At 43.2% G+C, this 24,805-nt stretch overlaps 2 protein-coding genes across 4 annotated transcripts in view; one reads left to right on the top strand and one right to left on the bottom strand.

Annotated features, from left to right (window-relative positions):
• Positions 1 to 1,895: 1,895 nt before the first annotated feature.
• Positions 1,896 to 10,988, top strand: cavin4b (caveolae associated protein 4b). The gene is made up of 2 exons (XM_051385894.1): positions 1,896 to 2,593; positions 8,219 to 10,988. The coding sequence occupies exons 1-2, from the start codon at positions 2,243 to 2,245 to the stop codon at positions 8,789 to 8,791; spliced, it is 924 nt and encodes a 307-aa protein (XP_051241854.1). The 5' UTR covers positions 1,896 to 2,242; the 3' UTR covers positions 8,792 to 10,988.
• The window catches only part of dnah5l (dynein, axonemal, heavy chain 5 like), a 60,981-nt gene continuing 47,035 nt past the window's right edge, over positions 10,860 to 24,805 (bottom strand). For 2 of the 3 annotated variants that reach the window (XM_051385707.1, XM_051385708.1), the window contains 23 exons: positions 24,203 to 24,370; positions 23,784 to 23,888; positions 23,368 to 23,481; positions 23,103 to 23,279; positions 21,821 to 22,015; positions 21,520 to 21,675; positions 20,944 to 21,126; positions 19,984 to 20,154; positions 19,647 to 19,898; positions 18,348 to 18,474; positions 18,145 to 18,266; positions 17,916 to 18,065; positions 17,638 to 17,802; positions 16,199 to 16,416; positions 15,800 to 15,855; positions 15,516 to 15,637; positions 15,226 to 15,376; positions 14,302 to 14,501; positions 14,037 to 14,225; positions 12,758 to 12,890; positions 12,078 to 12,286; positions 11,748 to 11,969; positions 10,860 to 11,501 (listed from right to left, as the gene is read on the bottom strand). In XM_051385707.1, coding sequence (XP_051241667.1) covers positions 11,268 to 11,501; positions 11,748 to 11,969; positions 12,078 to 12,286; positions 12,758 to 12,890; positions 14,037 to 14,225; positions 14,302 to 14,501; positions 15,226 to 15,376; positions 15,516 to 15,637; positions 15,800 to 15,855; positions 16,199 to 16,416; positions 17,638 to 17,802; positions 17,916 to 18,065; positions 18,145 to 18,266; positions 18,348 to 18,474; positions 19,647 to 19,898; positions 19,984 to 20,154; positions 20,944 to 21,126; positions 21,520 to 21,675; positions 21,821 to 22,015; positions 23,103 to 23,279; positions 23,368 to 23,481; positions 23,784 to 23,888; positions 24,203 to 24,370 — 3,819 coding nt within the window. In that variant the 3' untranslated portion in view covers positions 10,860 to 11,267. Of the gene's footprint in view, positions 11,502 to 11,747; positions 11,970 to 12,077; positions 12,287 to 12,757; positions 12,891 to 14,019; positions 14,226 to 14,301; positions 14,502 to 15,225; positions 15,377 to 15,515; positions 15,638 to 15,799; positions 15,856 to 16,198; positions 16,417 to 17,637; positions 17,803 to 17,915; positions 18,066 to 18,144; positions 18,267 to 18,347; positions 18,475 to 19,646; positions 19,899 to 19,983; positions 20,155 to 20,943; positions 21,127 to 21,519; positions 21,676 to 21,820; positions 22,016 to 23,102; positions 23,280 to 23,367; positions 23,482 to 23,783; positions 23,889 to 24,202; positions 24,371 to 24,805 lie in introns of those variants that run through there. The other variant, XM_051385709.1, reaches the window with a different exon arrangement.

The following is a 24,805-nucleotide window of genomic DNA, read 5'->3' as shown; positions in this document are numbered from 1 at the left end:
GCTGCTCCAAGGGATCTCCGACTGAAACATATTTATACACATTCAGCCCTCAGTTTATTAATTTTCTGATATACAGCATAACATTGAAATTTGTTTCATTTAGAGATTTAAGCTTGGGTTGATTGACAGGTGTTTCAGCCAATCACAGTCATCTCTGTCCAATAAGAGTAACTAAATTAAGATCTTCTGGCTTCAGGAACTGACAGGGTTTTCTTAACTTTACATACAAAATAACACACAAACTGTCCCCCTCCAATCAAATAAGATCCATTGAACTGTAGGCACATGAACAATATGGAGACTCCAACCACCGTGAGTGAGGGAGGAGGAGTGAAAAGCAAGCGCTCCCGGTGGCTGTTGAAGCATCCATGTCTTGTTCAGTGAGGAAGTTAAATATAGCAGTGACGGCAGGATAATTATAGGCAGCAGCTGGTGGATGGTTTTTAGACGGCGGGGAGTCCCCTCATCTCTCCATCTGATTCTATCCCTCCTTTCTCACCCCATCTCATTCCTAACACCCTCTTTCTTCTGTAGGTTTTTATCCTTTTAGCCTTCCAAGGTTTTGGAAGTTTTCTGAACTTTCAAAAGGGAATCAAGTAACAAAATATCCAACTATGACAGGAAGTTGCTTGTGGATGCAAAAGCGAAGAAGTGAATGCTCCACTCATTAGTTTTGGGAGTACCAAAGGCTGCGATGTTGGTTTCATGGCCGTTACCATGTCTGTGTGATATCAAGGCACAAAAACATCAAGAAAATGAAATATGCAGTTTTTACCCTACGTCAGAAATAAAGATTCTGTAATTTTGATTAGAAAACGAAATCAATTTCAACTCGTCTGTATCAGGAAACAATGGCGGCTCGTCTGCTCACACAGGATCTGGTATTCCAGATAAACAGTAAAATGTGTTTGTGAACAGATCTGAGGAGAGAAATAGTCAACAACAGAATCTGGATCCATATCTGATCAGCACTGTTTGACAGTTTGATCTGAGTTTGGTTGAGCTGGACGGACTCACTGAGAATGAGCTGTCAATCACAAGGTAGCCCCGCCCTAAAGCATACCCTGCTTTATGGTCTGTTTTACTCTAAATGGGACCATCAGTTACTAAATGAACATCATGCTGTATGGAAGAAGACTGAAACTAGAGACTGAGACCAGAAACTCATCAAGAAACTGTTTACTGAGCTCATAAATCAACTGAGAAGTCGACCCATTTCTCCATAAGACTGAATGGTATCAGTTTATCCTGCAGCCAGTGGAGCTGCCCCCTGCTGGCCTTTAAATATAATGCAGGTTTTTAAAAAAAGAAAAAGGTCTAAACCTGGAGGGAGGGATTAAGACAGAACAAGTGAAAAGGTGATGGAGGAATAGATGGGAGGGGGTTTCCATTCCTTTTAATGCAATCATCTCCCAAAGAGGTGCAGGGAGTCACTTTACCCTCACTGTATTTTTAGCAGCAGAGAACACAGACAGAGGCCAGGATCCATGTCACTCTTTATCCATCTCACTCATTAACACAGACATTCCTGTAATATCGGTTTTCATTTTTAAATTCTCTGATTGATGGGAGTTCTCAGGGCCTTCAGAAGTCCAACATGACTTCTTGACCCAATTAGACTGAGATAAATGTGGGATCTCCACAAGATCTCCACTTAATTTTACAGTCTGGTCACTGGCTTTAAAATCTACCACTTTATCATTGAACATTGGTTAAACATTGTTAAAACTCTCTACTGTACTGTACTATACTGTCCCTCTACATTTTACCTTCCCTCTCTTTTTAGCCACACCATTCCCCCTTCCATCCCTCCCTCCTCTTAACTCCTGCCATCCTTCCTTCCCTCCCTCCCTCTCCCAGTAGGGTGGAGCCTATCAGTTGGTCCTACCAGTTTCAGGGTCAACTTCCAGTTGTAGAGGGGTGATCCGGTAGTCCTCCTCCTTTCTCCCATTCTCCTTCCAGAGGAGGTTTCTATTCCTCCTTCCCTTGAACTCCCTCTCTTTCCTTGGAACCTCCGTTGCCTTAACCTCCATTCTTCTTTCTTCTGTGGCTTTGATTTTCCCTTTTCCTTTCAAAGTCTAAGAGCAACAGATCTTTCCGGAGCTCCTTTTCGTCCTTCCTACTCTTCCTCTCCACTTCTTCTCTTTAACATTTGGATCACTGGGTACTAGGTAACAGTCAATCAACCAAGCAACTAGAAGACAAGTCAGGAGCTGGTGAATAAGAGAACCGATAAGCAAGTATGACAGACAAAACGGGAGGCGGAGATGATGCCGGAAGCATCATGGCGTTGCTGGAGCGCGTTGCGGGCCTCATGGACAGCGTCCAGACTACGCAGCAGCGAATGGAGGAGCGTCAGGTGGAGCTGGAGAACACGGTAAAGACCATCCAGGCTGACGTTGTCAAGCTGACTAACGACCACGCCAACACCAGTTCCACCGTCGACCGTCTGCTGGAGAAGACACGCAAGGTCAGCCGCCACATCAAGGACGTCAGAGTGCGTGTGGAGAACCAGAACATCAGGGTGAAGAAGGTGGAGGCCACCCAGGGAGACCTCCTGGCCAAGAACAAGTTCAGGGTGGTCATTTATCAGGTAGGACTCACAGATGTTAAGTTCTTTGGCTTCAAAGACAAATCTGTTTGATCATTGGTACCTTACGACCAGTAGAAAAGGAACAACTGCCTTGGTTGCTTAATTAATTCTTCTAGTATCAGGGCAGTGGAGTGTTGATTATCTCCTAGAAATGGTTTAGAGCATCAAGCTAACCTACAGCTACATGACTAAATGAACTGAAAAGCGTACTTCTAATGCGCTTTCTAGTGAGAACTCAAAGAAGGTAATGCTTTTTGAACCAATGTGGTTCAGTAGAAAATCAGTCCAGATAGATAAAAAAAACACTGAACAGACACAAAGAGAGACTCTTTTCCACCTGACCAGATTTAACTGAACATGATTTGGACCCGACCCAACTCAATGCCATTGATGGGTCTCAGAAGAACCGAGTGGACCTGTCAGGAGCTTTAACATGAAGTACCAGTGTGTTCGGGTTCTATATGTCATCATTACTATGGATCAAGCCAAAGAAAAGGGTCTGAGGCCTGTAGTGGTGGCACCAGGCTTGGCATCTGGTTTACTATATGACCTAACATCAGCATCATAACTTGAATTATAATTATCAGTTCACGGTAGTCACATTTAACAGTAGACAAACTGAACTGTGGGACTAAAGAAGTCAAAAAGGGCCAGTTGGTGTGTGCCAGATGATAAGTGTAACTGCTTTATAGAGCTGGACAAGGTCTAAAATAGCTGCCAGCCTATGTCCAGTTTTTGCAGAGCAGGAGAACTTTTAATAATTAAGCAATCTTTCTGAAAGGCACAAACCTTTGTCAGCAGATTTCTCAATTTGAATGACTGAATGGGATTTCGCTGCATAATGCCTCCAAGGGTCTTAAAAAAACAAATAAGTATGGTAAATCAGTTTCATCTGTCCAAAAACATGTATAACTTTTCAGAATGATGTTGCCAAATGCTGCTCTGTGTCTGTTTCGAGACATTAGATACAGGCACCATTGATATTACAATCTGCTGTATCTTCACATTATTTATCCTAGAATTAAGTGACTGTTTTGAGCCTTAAGACGAACTGCATAAGTTCGTTCTAGGGGTTGAAATAGCAACAAGCACACACACCAGGCTTCGTTTTACTTCTTTGGCCTTCACAGTTAGCAGCTGCCAGCGCAATGGTGACCTCGTTATTTTAGCCGTGGATAAACCTCTGCATACTGAAAGGTTACACCACAGATCTGAAGCCATAGAGTGGGCTTTACTTGAAAATAGTTCACTTTGTGAATGATTATTTGGCTGCTATACTTTCATTCTTGAGTTGGGTCAGGAATTACTTCATGCATAATTGTTGGCTTCAGCCACGCAATCTGATCCCACTGAACTTTGCTGACATTTGCCAACATGAGACACTGATGCTCTAAAAATGACAATTTGTGCCCCTTCATCAAAAGCAGAAATAAAGGATTTAATGTCAGAGTTCTCACCAAGTTAGACATCATTACATATGGCTGTTAATTTAGAGCGCACACACTATTTTTTTATTTTTTAGCAATGAATTGTATGTTAATTGTGGCACTACATATCATATTAGCATGCTAACTTCCAAATATCAGAAAATTAACAACAAGAGTTGCAATATAAGATTCAAGTTAGCATGTTAACTACTAAGTAGCTTGTTGACTGGGACTAAATGCAGGAATAGCTCTGTGGGTGTGGTTCGGTTACTGTAATCCAGACTCTAATGTACAGAGTCAGGTTGCAGTGCGGTCAGTGAGGTCACATGTTGATCAAACCTCAGAAAGACCCTGTGATTGGCTGGCTGCGGCTGCTGGATGTCAGGCTGCACAGTGCACCCTAGTGCGCTGTTCAAGTCATGTGGGATGGAAGGTAGAGATGGTCCCTTGTGTCTGCATTGCATGCGTTCCATTATCGGATAAATCGAAACAGTTTTATTATGACCAAAGTTTTTTAAAATTCTGTACACATTGTTGTGCTTAATTAAAAGGTAAATCTTAATTGACCCTTCCTAAGTCCCACCCCTCAATTTTCTGCTTCTATGTATGTAGCTGTGCTATGTGTTAGGCTAAGCTGAGTGTGCCAAATAGTAGCAGTAAGACAAGGTTGTACACTTGATGTTGCTCTGCTCGTCTGCCGTGCCTGTACTCCACTACCTCACTCGAATGACAAGCTAACCTTAGCAAATTAGTCTGCAAATTTGTTGTCAATGTAGGGTTAGGCTTTATACAGAAGCACACTGCTTCTCTGATGCTTTGGTGTCGCAATCGTCTGTTCAGAACGTAAACGACATAACTTTACTAGATTAGTTTACTAAATACTGACAGGTCAATAATATCAAGCTGAAAGTGGAGCGCCCTCTGCTGGATCACAAGGCAAACTAAGCAACAGTCTGTTGCACTAGATTGTCAGTTTTTTTCATTTTCAATTTTCAAATTTCGAATAAAACGTACAGCCTTAAGAGCTAGTTACATCTGATAGCTAATGTCAGCAAAACGACCCTAGCTAATTAGCTAGCTAACAATTATCAGATTATCCATGAAAGGAGAAAGTTGACAGAGGTCCCAAAAGGGGCGGTACTTAGGAAGGGTCAATTGCTGGTCTTCATATAAACCCGTCTCCTATAATTCAAACCACGCTGACCTCCACATCCTTCCTTTACTTTCTTCTCTATACGCTATAAAGAACACACAAATCCCTGCATTGGCACTGAAAGTTGGCACTGGATGTGAAGTGGCAGAATAATCCAATATGGATGCAAAACTGAATGTTTGATTTTTACAGTGATGACACCTTAATAATTTATGTAACACCATTATCAAAGGTCTGATGGAGCTCTCTTACATGTACAAACCTACACAAGCACTCACCAAATTACCATTGTTATTCTAATGTGCTACTATGAATCTGAAACTAAATGAAGAGACGCTTCTTGGGTCGTGAGAGGAAATATTCACAATTTTCTTTCCCCCATTTCTCCCTATGGGCACCCTGGTGCTCATAATGTTCTGCAGTCCCAGACCAACAGACTGCTCTGCACTGTGTGTTCTGAGCCCTTTCTATCAGAACCAGCATTAACTGTTTCAGCAGTTTGAGCTACAGTAGCTCGTCTGTTGGATCGGACCACACGGGCCAGCCTTCACTCCCAATGTACATCAATGAGCCTCAGCTGCCCATGACCCTGTCTGTGGTTCTGTTCCTTCCTTGGACCACTTTTGATAGATACTGACCTCTGCAGACCGGAACACCCCACAAGTTTTGGAGATGCTCAATGTGGCCCTTGTCAAAGTGGCTCAGATCCTCACGCTGCCCATTTTTCCTGCTTCTAACACATCCACTTTGAGGACAAAATGTTCACTTGCTGCCTGATATATCCCCCCACTGACAGGAGCCCTGATAACCAGATAATCAGTGTTATTCAGTGGCCATAATGTTATTGCTGATCGGCGTATGTTAAGAGTGTGTGCTCAGTTAGGAGAGCTGCTACGTGGATTCTGTACTGTAAGTGACTGTGCCAGCTGAGAGCTGACAGACCAGGTTATTCTGAGTCTGAACCGCCACCATCTCCTAATATAGTGGTCTGCTCTCTCACCCTTCCTCTCTCTCTGGATAAGCTAACGAAGCTGCTGTACGAGGGTTGTAAATCATTTAATTAGCTGCTAACAGGCTGTGTTCACTCTTTGATTTGTTCTGACAAATTTTTGTCAGATTGACGAAGGAAATCCTCTGTCAGCCAGAGCAGAAGCTGTGGAGGTTCAGCACATTACTGCGATGTCATGGGATCAGATGCGCTCATGACCTTTGACCTTCCTGCCCTCCCAGTTTAGCAAAGCAGAAAGGCCTTCAAGCTGAAATCTTCCTATGTTGTGTGACGTTGCCTCGTTAGGTTGGATTCTGTCTACGAGCTGCTATTCGTTCTTGCTGCTCAGTCTATCCGAGAACTTTGTAGTTTAATACGCTGAAATCAACAGCAAAACTCAAGTAGTGGATGAACCTAAATAAATAAATTCATCCAGGTATTGAACTTAAGTACTTGGGTAACATGTGACAGAAATGTATCCATAGCACTCAGTTTTGAAGCAGCAAAGGACCCAAACTTGCCATCACCGCTAGTGAGATGAGAAGATCTCATATTGTGGGTTAAGTACAGGCCTGGAATCAGGACATAGTTAGCCTAGCTTAGCATACAGACTGGAAGCAACAACTGAACGGATTCCTGAGTCATGTGACAGACACAATGGTGTATTCATCCACCCAGTGCTGCTGTGCAAATTTTCAGCCAGTTTCCTGACTAGACAGACAGTGAACACAGGCTTCGGTCTCTGCCCAGGTCCAAGGGTGCCAGACCTGGCGACCTCTCTCTTCAGACTTCAAGAAGCTGCACACAATCACCGTTCCAACACACAACAACCCCAAAACCACAAATTACGTTCTTCACATTTCTGTGTATGTATTAAAGAAACGGGATACAGACATGTTAATTAGTGAGCTTTAATTTTAGATTGTTAGCAGGCTCTGATACATGCTCCTGCTGTGTTGCTCAGTTATGAATGTTATGTTCAGTCAAAGCCTTGGAAATGTTAGCCTCTCTATCAGGTGTCATATAGTGCCTATGATGCATGTAATGAAAGATCCTGACGATCCTATTAGCATGCTACGGACCAGTTTGCTAACAAGCATGAAGGTTCAATAAACTTAATGAGTTTGATCTTCCAGGACTGATCTGATTTCATCAAATTCCTGGTGATCAATCTTTCTACATTTTCTTACTTTGTCCCTTGCTTACTAGCTCAGGTGTTGTCCAAGCTGGTGTCTGGGGGCCTTCAGGGTGTTCTTGAGGAGGCTGAAGACAGTTCCCAGTAAATGTATGCCTTGCAAAGTCAGCTTAGTACATCCAGGTCACATTTCACTACAGATAAAAATGTAGAAAACTGCCTCTTTAAACTGCTGAACATCATTGACAATGATTTAAACTGAATGTCACTAATTTGAACAGGTTTTGGTGTATAGCTTTAGGACCAGAAACGCCAAATATGCTGCACCATGTGGCTGGTTGTTAAATTACTTTTTCTTTAACTTTTACTTGGCTTCTACTAGTTTTTAGGTAACTTTGTGTTTACTTGGGGAACTGAGCATAGCATGAATCAGGAGTTTGTAATTGAGGTTCAACCTTCCCAAAGTGAATTACGTCTGCAAGGATCTGTGTCAGTTTGCAGCTTCGGCCTTAACATTTTTGCTCCATTTCATGTTAAGTGTAACTTGAGCTTTGAGTTGCAGACTGATGCATGCCATGACGTGGCCTGAAGCTGAAAGTGATCGGCTTTGCTCAGTACGCTGCTGCTCGTTGATATGTTTAGCTTCCTGCAGCCGAGCACTGAGCTGCAGAAACAGGTGCTAGTTTATTTATGGAGGCAGGATCAGGCCTGCACGCTAACAGCTAAAGTCTACAGGACACACTTTAACCAGAGACAGATTTAAACCTGACATCAACTATAACACTTTGTCCATCTGAATTAGAAGAAAAACAAATAGTATTTAAGGTCTAATGCACTGCATGTTTTTTCCCAGCACAAAGTCTGAGTTGTCCATCTTTTATTCATGATGGTTCACACTCTGCTCTGTGTTCTCCTCCCTCAGGGTGACCAGGAGGTGAAGGCTGTCACACCAGGCAACGAACCAGCAGAACCTAGCAGCAGCAGCGGCGCCAGAGCCGAGGTGGAACCGGACAAGTTTGAGCTTCCTCCAGAGTCGGATGAGGAGTACATGGTGGTGGAGGAGGCAGACTCCTCATCAGCCGGCCGCATGAAAAAGACCGGGCTGACACGCATTGAGAGCTTCAAAGCTACCTTCTCCAAGGAGAACATGAGCAAGACCCGCGAGAACCTGGGCACCAAGGTCAACAAGTTTGGTGAGCGCATCGTGACAGCTGAGAGGCGTGAGAAGATCCGCCAGTCTGGTGAGAGGCTGAAGCAGTCGGGTGAGAGGCTGAAGGAGACCATCACCAAGAGCGTCCCAGCAAAGCTCAATCTGAAGAAGGAGAGGACTGTGGCAGAGGGCCAGGAAGGAGCTGAGGGCGCCACAGAGGGCGCCGTTCCCGTCCCTCCGCCCAAAGGCCGCAAAGGCAGTCCTGAAGCCGCCAAGGCGGCTGACGATGAGGGCAAGCCGGAGGAATCTGAGGTGCCAATGTACGATATGAAGCAGCTATCGTAAACCGTGAGACAGTGACAAGATCTGGGCCGTTTTCTTTTGGACCACTGAGACCACACAGATGGAATGAACGTTAAGTTTTTAAAGGTTGCTGCTACCAAGCAAGAGTGCAAATAATGAAGATTAACATTTGTTTGAACGTTGTTGAAGGAAGTGAGAGGGAACAGGCCGGTCACAGATCCAATCTGACTGAACATCAAGACAACAACCAAACAGATTGCTGAAATCACCGCGGTTATTTCATATGCAGTTACGTATGTTCTGGTCATTTATTATCAAATCAGCAAATATATATATAGTATTTTTTTTGTTTTGTGTTCAATATACACTGACTTTGGGAAAATAAATGAACAAAGTGTTCAGAGTTCAGAACTTCTTCCCAGGACATTTCCCAATATCACTCTGCTGCTGTTGACTTGTTTTTTGCATGTTGGTGAGATTGAAATGTTGGATGATAAAGCTATAACAGAGTTATAGTACGTTCAGTTCTGTGAAATGTTTGGAGAAAAAGTGATAAAAGAGTTTTGGATTTTCATTATTCATTTGGATTTCATTATAGGTGAAATAATTAAAGTCTTTCACTGGGGATTGACTTGAATAAACTGGACTTAAAAACAAAAAAATGTCTGTTTGGCAGCAACAATCAGGATGAGAGGTTCTTTGTTCCTGTAGAGGTCTTCACAAGTCCAAAAGTCTGGACCTCTACTACATATATATCGACACACAGACCTGAGATCCACTGAAAAAGAATGACAACCTACCCGGACCCAGTTAGATATAGAAAGTAATTTGGATCTGTCCACAGACTACAAAGACCACTCATAAATGGAAATTGTATTGACCACTTTGACTGCCAGTTTATAGCAGATTTAAACTGAGTACGACATGAAAATCTATGTTTGATAGAACACTTACTAAGACAGAAAATCACAGATGCGTTAGCGAGCTGAGGACCTTTGAAAGTGGCACTAAATAAAACCCCAGGAATATTCTATTCTATATATACAAGATATTCTTTACCACTAGCCAGGGAACCAGTTCTGGATCCGGTCGGGCCAATCACTACTGTTTTATCTAATATGGGGCAGGTTTGATACAATGACTGTACAGAGAAGAGCAACTTTATTGGCAGTTGACATTTTCGTACACAACCAATTTGTTGGAGGCTGATGTGTGACTGTTTCTGTTGAATCCTCTATCACGTCAGTATTACACGACCTGTGTGGTAGATTTTCTCTATAAAACTACAGATAAAGCTTTTGTTAAAGAAAGATGTGTTTGCCATACTTTCAATTGGATTTGGTAAGTTTAATTTGCCAACTTAGGCAGAGGTGTGGTCAAAACATACAAATGAGGGGGATAAGACCCCTTGTGGCACCGAAGATGAACTGTGAAGGACGATGCCACTTCATCACCCTTTTATGAAAATACATATACATTAAAATTGTTGATTGAATAATAAAGATCTAAATAACGTATTAATTACTATTTAAACTGTGTATTGTATAGTGTGTTAGTGTTACTTGTGTTTGAGTGAGAGAACTGTTTCGTAGCTACAGTTTTAATTAGCATTTAGTCATTAAAGGTCAGAATTCCTGATTAATTTGAAAGGAAATTAAGTTTCTGTGTAAACAGAGTTGCTAATAAAATTCTGGTAGTTTTATTTTGGAGCAGGCAGACACTTTCATTTGGTATTTTTCCCCCACATTTTCAGTTTTCCTGTTATTTTAGAGCAGTTGGGTAACTTTTTTAGCAAAGCTGCAAACTGGAGCATAAAAATCATAAAAAAACGTATCTTTGGCTGTGAGAACAGCTCATGTCATCATGCTGAAAATAAAGCTAATGGGATTTTCACCTGACAGCAGTGATGTAACGGCATTGTTGCTGATGTTTATTCTGTAACATATTTACAGTATTGTTGGTGTTCTTAGCATTCGTTAGTGAGTGACTGCATGGCTGTAGTTTGTCAGAGATATTAAAGCAGGTTTGTGTTTGACTCATGTTATAAAAGTTCACTTGAATTATTTCTGTAACCAATGTGAAGTCTGTTCTTCAATAATTAGTCAGTGAATTAAAGATTTTTAATTTACTTTAATGTCATTAGATAATCTGTTACAGCAGCTGGTAAAAATACATAGCTTATGATCGCGCAAGCTTGATTTAAATTAAAGAAACAATGTTGGATTCCTCTGAATATTAACTGTTTTACATTTCTCATTTCTCATTTTTCATTTAACATTTTTTTGACTTTTTCTCTGCTGTATCTTCCAAACTGATTTGCTGAGTAACCAGTTTTTAGGGATTTTTTTATATTCATTCATTAAAATTAATTAAAAATAAAAAGTAAAAAAGGAATAAAAAAAGAGAAGATAAAAGTTTAGTCAGACCTTCAATGAGTTTAAGTTATAATCTTTTTTCAGTTTAAACAAACAACATCCTGGAGTCACTGAGCCAATGCTCATTCAATAAAGTTTGAGGATCACTTGCAGTCGCAGAGCAGCGCCGCACCGCGCAGCGTCCAGTGCTCCACCGGCTGAACGCTCCTCAGCTGCAGAGAGAAGATGAAGTTCAGGTCGGTCCGGCGCGGTTTCTTGTAGACTGGACAAGAGTAAAGGCTGACTGCCCCCCCACCACCGGGCTGCCGCTTATTGTCGGCCATGTTGGCTGAACTGATGGCGTAGACGTGGACCACGGGGAGGGGGGTGAAGAGGACCTGAGAGGCAGCAGAGAGGCTTCAATGAATTATATATTTTCTTTTTTTTTTTTTTTACATTATTATTTTTAGTCATTATAATTTTTATCACTTTAATATTATTTTAGATTTTTCTTTTACCATTTTTCTTTTCTGTTGTTCTAAAATTACTTTACCTTAATATTCTTTCATTTCATTATTTACTATTACAATTTGAATTTCCATAATTTTTTTCTTTTTAAATAAATCACAAACACACACTCTAACCTTGGGCGGGGCCTCAGTGAGTTTGGCGCTGCGGCGGTCCCATCCAGCCCCGTCCAGAAAGAGGCCGTATATATAGACTCCGCCCACATCCTCTGGGGGTGGAGCTGACACGTCCTCCCTCATCATCTTGGTGACATCGTTGCTAACGGTGACGGTATCCAAGGCCCAACCCCGGGACAGGTTGGAGCGTGTTGTCTCCTGGCGCATGGCGGTCAGAAAACCCTTCGAGAAACACAAACACGCAAATAAACATTTACGTGTAAAGCTGATTGGATGCGGCCAAATGTTCTAAACTCCTGGTTTTCACTGCGTTGGCGCCGTCTGAACTACCTGTGGGTTGAAGAAGCCAGTGAGCCAGAACTGGTTCGGTCGGCCAGTGCTGATCCAGGCGCTGAGCTGCTGATTCCTCTCCAGTAGCTCGCTGAACCAGAAGCCCAGCGTCGCCGACGGCCAGCTGAGCCGTAGCCACAGGCGAGGGATCCGAGCGTCAAACATACAATCGAGAGCGTCGCGCAGGTCCTCTGACATGATGATGGTGCCTGCAGCGAGAGGAAGTGTGTCAGACTGTCTTAGATCTGTCACACTACATGCAGACAAAACGGCAACCATTTTCATCATTCTGTTAGAAACTGAGCACAATTAGCTGATAATGATCCGGAGCAGCCAGCGTCAGTAATCAATATCCACATTATTAAAGCATTAATAAAACTAATACCGCCAGACAACCTTATCAGACTTAGCAGTTAGTAAGTGTTTCTGTAGTGGAGACTAAACGTTAACAATGATCCATATCAGCAGTTTGAATCCAACTAAAAGCTCCCTGCACCAAACTCCCTTTAAGAAATATCACATTTTAACAATTCCTAACGTGTTCGTAACAACACGTAACTCTAGAAACACGAGCTAAAGGCCGTCATATGTCCACAGTCTGGTTGCTGTGAAAAAGGTCTATTGTGTGTGTGTGTGTGTGTGTGTGTGTGTGTGTGTGTGTGTGTGTGTGTGTGACTGACCATCGATGGCCAGTTTGAGGTCGGTGAGCGTGCTCCGTACGATGCTGATGACTCGCTGCATGCGGTCCACTTCCTGACGCAGGAAGATGTTCATTGGCTGAAGGGGACCCATCTTCTGAAGTTGACCTTTGATCTTTAAAACACACTCAAGTTACTCAATGATTCAATTACTTAATTATGCAACAATAAACAATATTTGTATTGTTCTGTGTTTATGACGGGATTCATTTTGTGTAAATGTCAAACTTATTAATTGATTTATTATTTGACTGACTTGGTTGTTATAATAATCTGTGTAATAATAAATCAGTTGAGAAAATGAAAATGAACTTTTTGTTTAAATGATTAGTCTGCTCCATTAGGGTCTATGAATCAATAATTACACAGTTCGCGTTGTGCTCGTTTAAACATTATTACGAGACAAAGGTACAAATTGAAAATCACAACATATGTTGGACAAGGAGTCATTTTTTAAGTGAATTCAAAGACTTTGACGGGGAACTTAAGTCTCTTCAAAGCCACCAGGCTCCTTTGATAAAAAGCAGAGTCGCAGGTGGACCGCTGCCTCCATCTGTTAGTGTGACTTTGTTGATCCAAACTCACGTGTTAAAACACCCAAGAGAGAATAAATGGATATAACAGCTTCAGTTCTCTGGTAAAGTGGTAAAAATATTCTAAATATAGAGAAACAAGCTGAGCTAATGTTAGCAGCAGCTCGGCTCGCAGCCCCTCCCGGACGTCCATTGTCTGTCCAACAGCGTGGGAGAAGCAGTGATTTTTAAGGTGGAACTGCTTTATTCAGTGTTTTTAGTGGTTTGTTTTGCAGAGGAGGAGACCTCTGTGGATCATTGGGCTCCCGGTAGAAACCTCTGAACCATGAACACTGAAGGAATCCTAACCGGGAGAAGCTGACTGCAATGACGACAATGGTGACAATGGTGGTGAAACTCCCATGATCCCACGCTGCTTCTCCACCTCATCAAACTTTCACTTTTTCCTATTGTTTTGAAGTGAGAGAGGCCCTAGTGGCAGAAATTACATATTATACCTATAAACTGATATAGATTTCATGTAGGAGCCGATATGGGGTACCGATCCGATACGTGTGTTAATATTTCTTTTAAACCTGTTTTATCATTGTCGGCCTGGCTCAGGTTGGGGCGGGTCATGGATTCACTATCCCCCAAAAAAAATTGCGAAGGGGAAACCACTGAGTGTCCCGTTTCTGGTATAATAAATGGTATTGGATCAGTGCATCATACCTATACTAATTTCACACCTCATGCGGCACGTAGTCAGGTGGTAGCTTCTCCAGCATCTCACTGGCTAGCCTCTGTACGCTGGCCTCCCTGGTCTCCCCGGCCCCGCCCCCGCTGTCCTTCGGTTGTATGTTGATGATGGTGCTTAACGTCTCGTTGGCCAAGTTGGTCTGGTATGTGATGTCAGCGTTGGGGTGGAGGCCAAAAACCTGCAGACCGGAGGTAGCAACGGTTTAATGATGTGTGTGAACTTGTTTCTCGACGTGTTTCTGAGCGTGCTCGGACCTCAGGCGAGTCAACCAGCGGCAGGGCCTCGATGTGCTGCAGGACGTCCTGGACCGTCTTTGCCTTGCCCGGGATGCTGTAGCCCTTATAGAAGCAGAACTTGTCACTGAAGGTGTTTTCACTGAACCAGACACGAGTGAAGGTGTTAAGGAGATGTTTGTCCAAGTCGTCGGTCACCCGGCCACCATACTGGACTTCACCTGAGTATGATGGAGAAACAGAGTGAGGCGGAAGCTTTAAAAAATTTACCTGTATCCATCTATAAAGTTTATCTGCAAACATTAACTGGACACAGGACGTATCAGCCCGGATATCCGTTATCCAGGTAGCTCCTGGCTATGCAGGAAGGCCCTAAACATTTGCAGTTACCCCCAGAGGCTAAATCATCATCAGACCATTGTCAGTATATGCAGTGGACAGAACTTCCAGGTCTGTGAAGTGTCTTAAACCTGCATTCTATGTAAAGGCCAGCAGGGGAGAGCTCCACTGGCTGCAATGAAAACGGATACCATTCAGTCTTATGGAGAAATGAGCCGACTTCTCACCTGATTTATTATCTCAGTAAAGAGTTTCCTGATGAGTTTCTGGTCTCAGTCTCCAGTTTCAGTCTTCTTCCATACAGCATGATGTTCATTTAGTAACTGATGGTCCCATTTAGAGTAAAACAGACCATAAAGCAGGGTATGCTTTAGGGCGGGGCTACCTTGTGATTGACAGCTCATTCTCAGTGAGTCCGTCCAGCTCAACACACCAAACTCAGATCAAACTGTCAAACTAGGCAGTGTTGATCAGATATGGATCCAGATTCTGTTACTGCGTTGACTATTTCTCTCCTCAAATCTGTTCACAAACACATTTTACTGTTTATCTGGAATATTAGATTGCGTGTGACCAGGCGAGCCACGAGTGGATTTAAAGACTGACCCAACATGTAGCGCAGGCAGCTCCAGTTGACTCCTCTCTTTGAGTCCAGGTCGTCCAGGTGGTTCTGCACAAACTGCATGCTGGAGGTAAAATCTGCCTGGTTGAACTCGTAGGGGATGTTCCAGCCGAGAGGACCAAACTTGCGGCGCTCCTGACGGCAGCAAAACGGAAGAGAGACATAAAGAAAGTAGTAGAAATGATTAAATAAGAAAATGTTATGGTGCTGCAGGGACAGTTTTTTTTTTTAATCTCTGAACAAACAGAGAGACTTCAGGGTAAAAGGATGATACCTGCACAGTGGTGTGCAGGAAGGCCACAGCGTACAGCAGAGGTTTCCACTGAGGCAGGTTGCTGATCTCTAACTGATCCTGAGTGACGCCATTGAAGGTCCTCTTCAGACCAGCTTTCATCCCTGACGAGGGCAGATCAGTGAGGGGCAAAGGTAGAATACAATGTCATTTATTATGAATGGTTGGATTATTTACATAGTGTCAAGTTTGAATGTATCTCAAAGTAAATCCATGAAGGGGGGATCAGGAAGATCCTGATCTGACTTCAGAAAGGAGTTTATTACCAAGAGGAGGTTCATTGGTGAACTTGATGGAGGACTGCAGGAAGGTGATGGGGAATCTGTGTACACACACACACAGTGATACAGTTATTCAAGCGTATTGACCTTTCCAGAGCTACAACTAACAATGATTTTCATTCTCGAGTAATCCATTGAACATTTTTACAATTAACCGATTAATTGTTTGGTCCATAAAATGTCAGAAAATTATCGCTGTTTCCCAAAGCCCAAGCTGACATAATGTCTTGTTTTGTCCACAACCCAAAGACAGTTGGCTCATTTGAGAGGTCTGTGACTTGATGCCAACTTGCTCTGACTTGCTTTTATAGTTGACAACTAATCGAATAATTGAGTAATCATTGCAGCTCCAGACCTTTTGTTCCGCTGAACTGCAGCAGTTACCTGGGGTGCACATCGGTGGTCAGCCACACCCGGAAACCTTTGTGCACAGTCTCGGGCGTTGCCGTGGTGACTGTCTCCAGCAGCTCGTCCAGGAAGTCAAGTCCCAGGTGGCAGTTCTGGAGGAGGAGCCAGCCGCCGTCCGTCATGCTGTTGGCCAATAGCCTGCGAGCGTGAACCTCTTGGCCCTGACCCATGGAAATGGGACGGCATGGCGCCCCCTGCAGGCATTTTTTATATTTAAGGCTTAATGTTTGACATCCAGGTTTTTCAAAAGCAGCACTAGAGTCTAAACTGATTTTTAGGCTTGGGAGAACATTTAAATGAGCTGTATGTGTTAGTCAAACATTTTTAAACTTTGAATTATTGAGGTTTTGAAGGTTCTATATATAACTTTCTTTAAACAGCTGTTACTAGTGACACCAGTGGTTGTTAAGTGAATGCCAGACTGAACTTGAAAATAAATGAGTATATTTAGAATAACGTTACTATCTGCAGTGCAACCAACCCCAGACCCACACCGCGCAGCCAAAACACAGCCTTCCAGACAACCCCAGCTTAGCTTTGCTACAGTTAGCTAGTTGGATGCCCCTGCCTCACATCACTCTTGGCTAGTAGTAAGCTATTATTAGCCTTGTACTGTTACATCTTTGATTGTTAAATAAAATCAACACCGCTAGCTAGCAATTTGTCAGTGTTAGCTACAAGCAAAAGTTATCCAGCTAAAAGCACAATCAGACAACATGTTTCACAAGCTTTGCAGTAATGTTAGGTTTGACTTTGGACTCTGTGTTGGACTCTGTGTTGTGGACTCTGAGTTGGACTCTGTGTTGGACTCTGTGTTGGACTCTGTGTTGGACTCTGTGTTGTGGACTCTGAGTTGGACTCTGTGTTGGACTCTGTGTTGGACTCTGTGTTGTGGACTCTGTGTTGTGGACTCTGTGTTGGACTCTGTGTTGGACTCTGTGTTGTGGACTCTGTGTTGGACTCTGTGTTGGACTCTGTGTTGTGGACTCTGTGTTGTGGACTCTGTGTTGGACTCTGTGTTGGACTCTGTGTTGTGGACTCTGTGTTGGACTCTGTGTTGGACTCTGTGTTGGACTCTGTGTTGTGGACTCTGTGTTGTGGACTCTGTGTTGGACTCTGTGTTGGACTCTGTGTTGTGGACTCTGTGTTGGACTCTGTGTTGTGGACTCTGTGGTGGACTCCGTGTTGGACTCTGTGTTGGACTTTGTGTTGGACTCTGTGTTGTGGACTCTGTGTTGTGGACTCTGTGTTGGACTCTGTGTTGGACTCTGTGTTGTGGTGGGTGTCGGTCATTTGTAGACGTTAGCGGACTCCATTTATAAGCTAACGTTAACTAGTGTTGCCCACTGTTGGCACTGTAGGGAATATTATTCTTTATCTCTCCACCCACTGCACTTATTCATCCCATCATTCACCTTGTTCTTGGCCAGTCTCTCTATGTTCTCAGTCGGGTCAGAGCCCATTGACAGCAGACAGACCATCGGCGTCCTGCTGTCACTCTCTGCCAACATGGCGTCCAGGTCCAGAACCAAACCTTCCGCATACTGCTGACCCAGAGACTCCGAGATGTAGTGACGTGCCTGGTTCACACACACAAATACAAAGATCATTTCATAAACTCACATTTATTTAAACTCTCCATTAGCTTTATTTCACTGATTACAGGAGTGAATCACGGTGTCTAGAGTCAGACCTGAGCAGTGGTTCGGTCTGGACACCAGCTCCGGATAAGCAGGAGCTTCCGGAAGGTGTCAAGCTTTTCCTCGTACCCATCAGGCAGTGTGATGTCCTCTGGTGCTGGATAGTCAAACCAGGTCCTCCAGGCACGCTCGTTCTGGCTGACCTGGACAGGAGGAAACATAACTCCTGTAGGTCTTTGTTCCAGCTTTACCTGCTCTAATGTCCATGGATCTGGGTTCTACCTGTGTCAGGATCTGGGTGAATGATGGCAGGCTAGACAGCTGCACCAAGTTGAGCCAAGTCTGGTCCAGGATCCAGCGACGTGGCTTGGATTCTACAGAGTTCAGATCCAGAGAGGCTCCACCTACACAAAGACATTTACTCTCAGAATACTAAAAGAAGATGAAGGGTGAATAGAGGAGGAGGAAAAGGATGCGTGTCTGACCTTTGACGAAGGTGAGGACCTCGGGGTGTGAGATTTTTCGGGCCTGCAGGTCAATCTTCAGAGCCAACAGCAGAGTGAACAGCAATTTGTGTTCCTCATACAAACTCCTGGCTGTGTAACAGAACACCTGAGAGAGAGACCAACAGGTAAATCATAGCATAGGCTTGGATTAACAGTAGGGTTGGGCAATGTGTTAAAGCTTTCCAACTGGCCACCGTCAGTCCAACAACCAGCGATTGCCGATGTCGCACACCCATCACCCCAGTTGCAGCTGGGAGAGTTTGGTACGTGCAAAAAGCTCTCTTAGCTTTAATAAACAAAATAAACTAACAAAATGTCAAGAACGCAAGAGAAAACATACAACCATAGACCTTCTGAATTTAAGTTTCTCTTTTTTACTGCACCGGGACCAGCTTAATTACCTTGTTAACAAATCTTAAAACACACTTCAGTCAAACCTGACAGAAGCAAAAAAAAAAGGCCCAAACTGTTTTTATTAGTCTCTCCACTGTTCCACAGTTACTGTATTCCCTGTCGTCAAACTAACCACTCTTATATAATAAAAACAACTGCTGATAGAATTCATGAGCTCTGCAGTGACAGGCGGCTGTGGCTCAGAGGCACAGCGGGTCGTTTCCTAATTGGAAGGTTGTGGGTTTGATCCCCAGCTCCTGGTGCCACATGTCGAAGTATCCTTGAGCAAGATACTGAACCCCAAATTGCTCCCGATGCCGTGCATCGGTGTATGACTGTGTATTAATTAAAAATATTAATTATCAATGTTAGTTTCTGTTCGATGGACTTTGCCATCGCTGTGTGAATGTGTGTGAAAGGGTGAATGTGGCACGTAGTGTAAAAGCACTTTGAGAGGTCGGAAGACTAGAAATGCGCTATACAAGTACAGGTCCATTTACCATTTACTTTCAGTGACTGGCAGCTTCCATACTGTTGTATTTCTGTCATTACTAATCCTGTCAATGACCTGAGGCAGTAAACATTAGCTTAACCACAGTGAGGTTTGACAAGCGCAGTGGTATTGTGGGAAAGGAAGTCTGAGTGACTACTCTAACGACTTAACCAAGCATGCCCCTGCTTGGATAGGTCGTTAGAGGGGCGTCACATCTGGGACGAGTCTGAGACTATGTTTTTTTTTCTTAGCCAATTGCTGATATATCCACCCAACCATAAATGACAGACACTTTCTCAAACTAAGCTAACTGAAATCAGCCCTACACGTAAAAAAAAATAAAATTAGATCATCTTTTGGTTCGGACTCAAACCCTTGCTAGTGAACTGCACCTGGTAGGTGAGGAAGTTGATGATGTTGCTGATGCGTTTGGAGGTGAGCTGCGACTTGGCAGAGTGCTGCATGGACGAGTCGAAGAGCCCCAGGAACTGCCGCAGAGACGTCTGGTACATGATGTTGACCAGCGACATCTCAACGATCAGGAAGTAGAGGATGCTCCCCCTGGTGGCCACCGGCCTGTACTCCTCCCGGGCCTGGTTGATCTTCACCTCCGTCTCTGCGGCAACCGACAGCTTCTCACTCACCTGGAAGACGAGATGGTTTCAGTCAGAGAAACCTTATTAACATTATTTTCTGCTTCAGTTAAACATGGGTGACAGACAGCAGTACCTCCTGAGCAGTGGTCTTGGTGACCCTCAGAACCTCGATGAGAGACTGGTCCTCCACCAGGGAGCCCTGGGTGCTGGTCAGCCTGAACAACAGACTGTCCTCAAGCTCCTGCATCTTCCTCTTGTTGGATGTCACCTCCTCTAAGAGTTTTACGCGCTCCGCCTCCAGCTCCTGGTTGAAGAATCAAATCCAGGTAGATGTTGAGGGTTTAGGATTTGTACAGACTTATAACCAGAATGAGTGAGTTTTACTAGACAGTTTATTCCAGTTGTAGTAATCCATTGGTTCTGGTCACCAATAATCAAATCAAAGTTATAGGAAAAGGTTAATGGAGCTGATTCTAGTCTGATTACGGGGTGTTTGGTTTACATCGGACTCTAGCGGACATGTATTTGTTGAAAAAAAAAAATGGAAATAAAACAATTAAGTAATTAATTTCTAATGCCAGCTTTAGATATTTCTATACAGTGCCACAATACATGAGTTCAAATATCTTCATCTTTTTAATCAAATACTGATATATGTCATTGTTTGGGATAAAATATTTCTAACACACCCCGTGAATTTTCTGTAAACCCGCCGCTGATCAGATTGACAAAGAGGTCCGATCTTGGATGCAAATTTCATCCGTTGGATCACTGGATTAAATATTTTGCAAACCCCAAAAAATTTTCATAAGCATTAAAATAAAACAACAATTAGAATACAACTTTAGGTCCTACTTGAGTATCTTCCGGTATTGATCTAATGCTGTATTTTTCCAACAACAACAACAACTCTTAACAACTGTTAGTAATACATTTGTAAAAACCTAAAAAACATCACGTTCAGACTGTGAAACAAATATTCTACTCCCATGAGGGAAGATACACAGCCAAAGTTTAGTTAAGCTTTTATATGTTATAGTTTAGGCTAATAGATTGTACCCTATCCAACTAACTGGCAGACTAGTGAACTGACCTGTTTCTCCAGCAGTATGACCCGTCCCAGCAGCTGGTCCTCCAGGCCTCGCTGGGTGACGGTGAAATCCACCACTGCCGTCCTGGCACTGACCTCGGGGCTGTATGCCGGGTTGGCCAGCTTGGTCGTGATATAGAGCGTGAAGCCCTTCATCACATCAACCTCCTTATCTCCTGCCTTCACCTGCAGGAGGAGGAGGAGGGGGAGGAGGAGGAGGAAATAACAGCAACAAACTGATGAGTTTTCATACATTTTTGAGTTTGTGTTATCTTTTGTTAAATAACATTTATGTATATATGATAGAGAATTAATTTACATGCAGCATCTTGTGTTTTTCCATGTGTAATGATAAAAATTTGGATTAAATATAATACCTTGCATGCTATAATATGTACGTGATTTAAGGTTAGTTAATAGTTATCTAAAACTAAAAACTACTAACACAAATAAATAATAACAAATATAGATCTAGATGTAGAGAGAGAGAGAGAGAGAGAGAGAGAGAGAGAGAGAGAGAGAGAGAGAGAGAGAAATAAATTCATGTAGGAGCAAAAAGAAATGTCACAGATGTCCTACTTTATAAGTGGATCCAGACTTGATGTAGTTTTTGTCCAGTATGTTGTCCAGGACGGGGTCCAGTTCCTCCCCTACGTCCTCCAGCAGCAGGGGGCGCCCCAGAGACAGACTGTCCTCCAGGTGGGAACGGAAGTATTTATGATTCAGAGACGTCACCTGGGACACAGAAGAAGACAACTGACAATCAGTGAAGCACTCAAACTGATCTTCACTTCCTGTGTCTCTGGTTTGTTTATACTTATCACCACCAGGGGGCGCATGAAGATTTATGAACTGGGTGGTTCAAAACAACCATCCTCACTTGAAGCTGCTGGTCTTTCTCTCTGTTCTGGATCCAGGTCTTGCCCTGGCCCTGGGGGTCTATCAGCAGCGGGTACCGGGATGCCTTTGTCACCACGATGCCATTTTGGATGGACAGGTCGTCGCTGGGTAAACCCTGCAGGTTCCACTCGCTCACCGTGGCGCTGTCCACCAGCAGGCCAATCACGTTCAAGTCCTGCACGAGGGAGGGGAATGTCTTCAACATCTGCACCAGCAATCTTTTTACATCATCCTGTGAAATGTTTCCTCTCCAACAGATTCATTTAGTTATTATGACGTTTATAGTCAGTGAAGCATCACATTACAGTTTCCCTCTAACATTAGCACAGTAGCATTAATTTGGCCACAGCACAGGATGAAATACAATTACAATTTTATAGGACAACCCAGGTGTTTCATGACTGGAAAACTAGTTTCTAAATTTCCAGGTTTTCCAGGACTTGTGGGAAACCTGGTATTTAAAAGAGTAAATTTACTCTTTTATTTACTATTACTATTTTATTCAAGTACTCTGGAAGTCGGTCCGTGTTGGGGTGCTCTGTTCAAACTCTGTCAAAGACAAACTCTGTCCATATAATGACGTCATACATCATCAGTTTGTTTGTATGTGTTTTTGTGTTTATTATGCTGGTTTGGTTCTGTACTCTGTATCCATTCTTCTTTTGCCGTTGCCGTTATGACACCTGAATTTCCCTTAATCTTATCTTAATTTATTGGCCAAGGACGTTTATAACCTCTTTGACAGTTATTAACAACATTTTATTTGTATATAACTATAAAGTGGATAAAACTGATGAAAAACAAGGCAAAAGCTCTTTTCCTGCCATGAATACCAGAGTACACATCCCAGTGAAAAAGGATGAAGCATGATTTCATTTATTCGAGTGTTAATGAGGTTTTGTTTGTAGCCCTTTAGGTCGGGGATGACACAAACCAGTTTCAACAAATTTCAGTGAAGTTTGGCGCTGATCCAACAGCGCCACCATGTGGTCACTTATAAAGAGGAGGTTTTCACTGCTGAAGCATAAAGTGCAGATTCATCATTACACTGAAACACATTGTCTGACATTTCAAATATTTCCTGAACAGGTTTTTTGACTTCATCCCTTTTTGAATGTTAACATTTACATCTGCGACTAAAATGTTGGTTCTAATAAATATTGACCAATAAGCTGTTTTTCTAACTTAAAAATAGAAATAAAACATAGATAAGTCATTGATGACAAGTGATGGCGACTGAGGTCACGTCTGAGAGGTCTTACAGAACTGAAGGGGATGAGTTTCTCCTCCATCTCCTTCTTCCACAGCTGCAGCAGCAGGCTGCGGTACTCCTGGTTAAAGGGGCCGGCGTAGGAGAGGAAGCCTGCGGACAGGAGGACGTCCCCCACCAGGTGTTTGATCTGAGTCTGGAACCCAGCGCTGCTGTCGGTCCAACGAACCTGAAACGCAACAAGATCAGGAAATATTTATGTATGGATGATGGATGATGGATGGATTGATGAGTAAATTGATGGGTAAAAAGCCGACCTTCTCTCCTCCCAGCCCGTCGATCAAAGCTGTAGCGTTGGCCATCTTGCGGCGGCAGGCCTGGGCGTCGTCCTCCAGGTCCTGCTTCTCCTTCATGGCAGTGTCGTAAAGCGCCTGAAGTTCAGGACACATGACTTATTTATTCATTTAAATGAATAATTTTAACAGGATTCAACTATTGTAACGAGAAAACAAAGAAGATGTCTTTTAAAACAACTCAAGGAAGGTTCCTGTGGTTGGCCCTAATCCTCTGCCGTAGGGTAGCATGCTGTTTAGGATTAAAAGAAGTCAGTCTTTATCTTTTTGTCTAACCTTTGTTACATAAATCTGAGAGCAAAATGAAGACTGTGTTCATCTGTGTGAGACCGAATGACAAAAAACATAAAATCATTAGTTCTTCTGTGCGTGTTTGATACCTGCACGGCATCTAGCTCCTGCTGTTTAGCGTCCAGCTGCTCCTGAGCTTTAGCGAGTTCAGTCTGAGCGACCACCAGACGGGCCTCCTGCAGGGCCAGGTTAGCCTACACACACACACACACACACACACACATAGAAGTCAATGTTTGTATTGTAAAACCTTAGGATTCGACTGAAACCATTTTTATTTAAAAACAAAGCTGAAACAAGCAGCCGACCACCGTAGTTTCTCATTAGCACTTGGAAGGTGAGGGTGAAGCGAGGAAGTTGCAATCTGAAACTACACCTCTTCTCCTACGTAGTGGTCCTTTAAAAGTGAGTGAAAACAGCTCCGCTATTCCGTTACTTGAAATTTGTATTGCTACGACAACCGTTACGACATCATGGTGTTGTGTAGTAAACTCCTCCGTGTTTGTACCTTCAGAGGCAGCACCTCCTTGTTGATGGCAAAGAAGTCGGCCATGGCCTGCGTCCAGGAGCAGAGTCCCGCCACGTTGCCGCAGATCCTCTTGGCTGACTCCAGGTTGTAGTCTTCCATGTCCAGGTAGGGAGTGAGCAGCTCCACCACCTCCTCCGTAATGGAGTCCTGCAGCACAAACACACAGTCCAGGAGACACTAGAGACCAAACCACTGGCTCCGAACCATTCTCCACCTTTCTATCACTGAGTGAACTGACTGTATTTTATAGATGTTTTATATTATATTCAACGTCTATCAATAACAGCAGAGAACAGCTGATGAACTGATCAATGAACCCAAACAGTGAACTCAGTAACTGTGAATATTGATATATATTGATCAGAGATGAGTTTTCTTGATAATGCAGAAATAGTTAACAGATAAATCAGTGATGAAAACAATGAATGACAGCATCATCAGCTCTGATCTGTATGACTGCAGACTGATTTTGGAGGTGTGGCCAAAAATTTGGCGCTCAGAGCAGCTCCTGGCTCTGGTGCTTCACATAATGATGAGAATACAAACTATTTTTATTAATAAAGAACTTCTCCAGCTTGAAAA

This window comes from Dicentrarchus labrax, unplaced genomic scaffold (genome assembly GCF_905237075.1).
Source record: "Dicentrarchus labrax unplaced genomic scaffold, dlabrax2021, whole genome shotgun sequence".
Taxonomy (NCBI): domain Eukaryota; kingdom Metazoa; phylum Chordata; class Actinopteri; family Moronidae; genus Dicentrarchus; species Dicentrarchus labrax.
The sequence above is the reverse complement of the archived record's forward strand: the minus strand, read 5'-3'. Positions and strand labels throughout refer to the sequence as shown.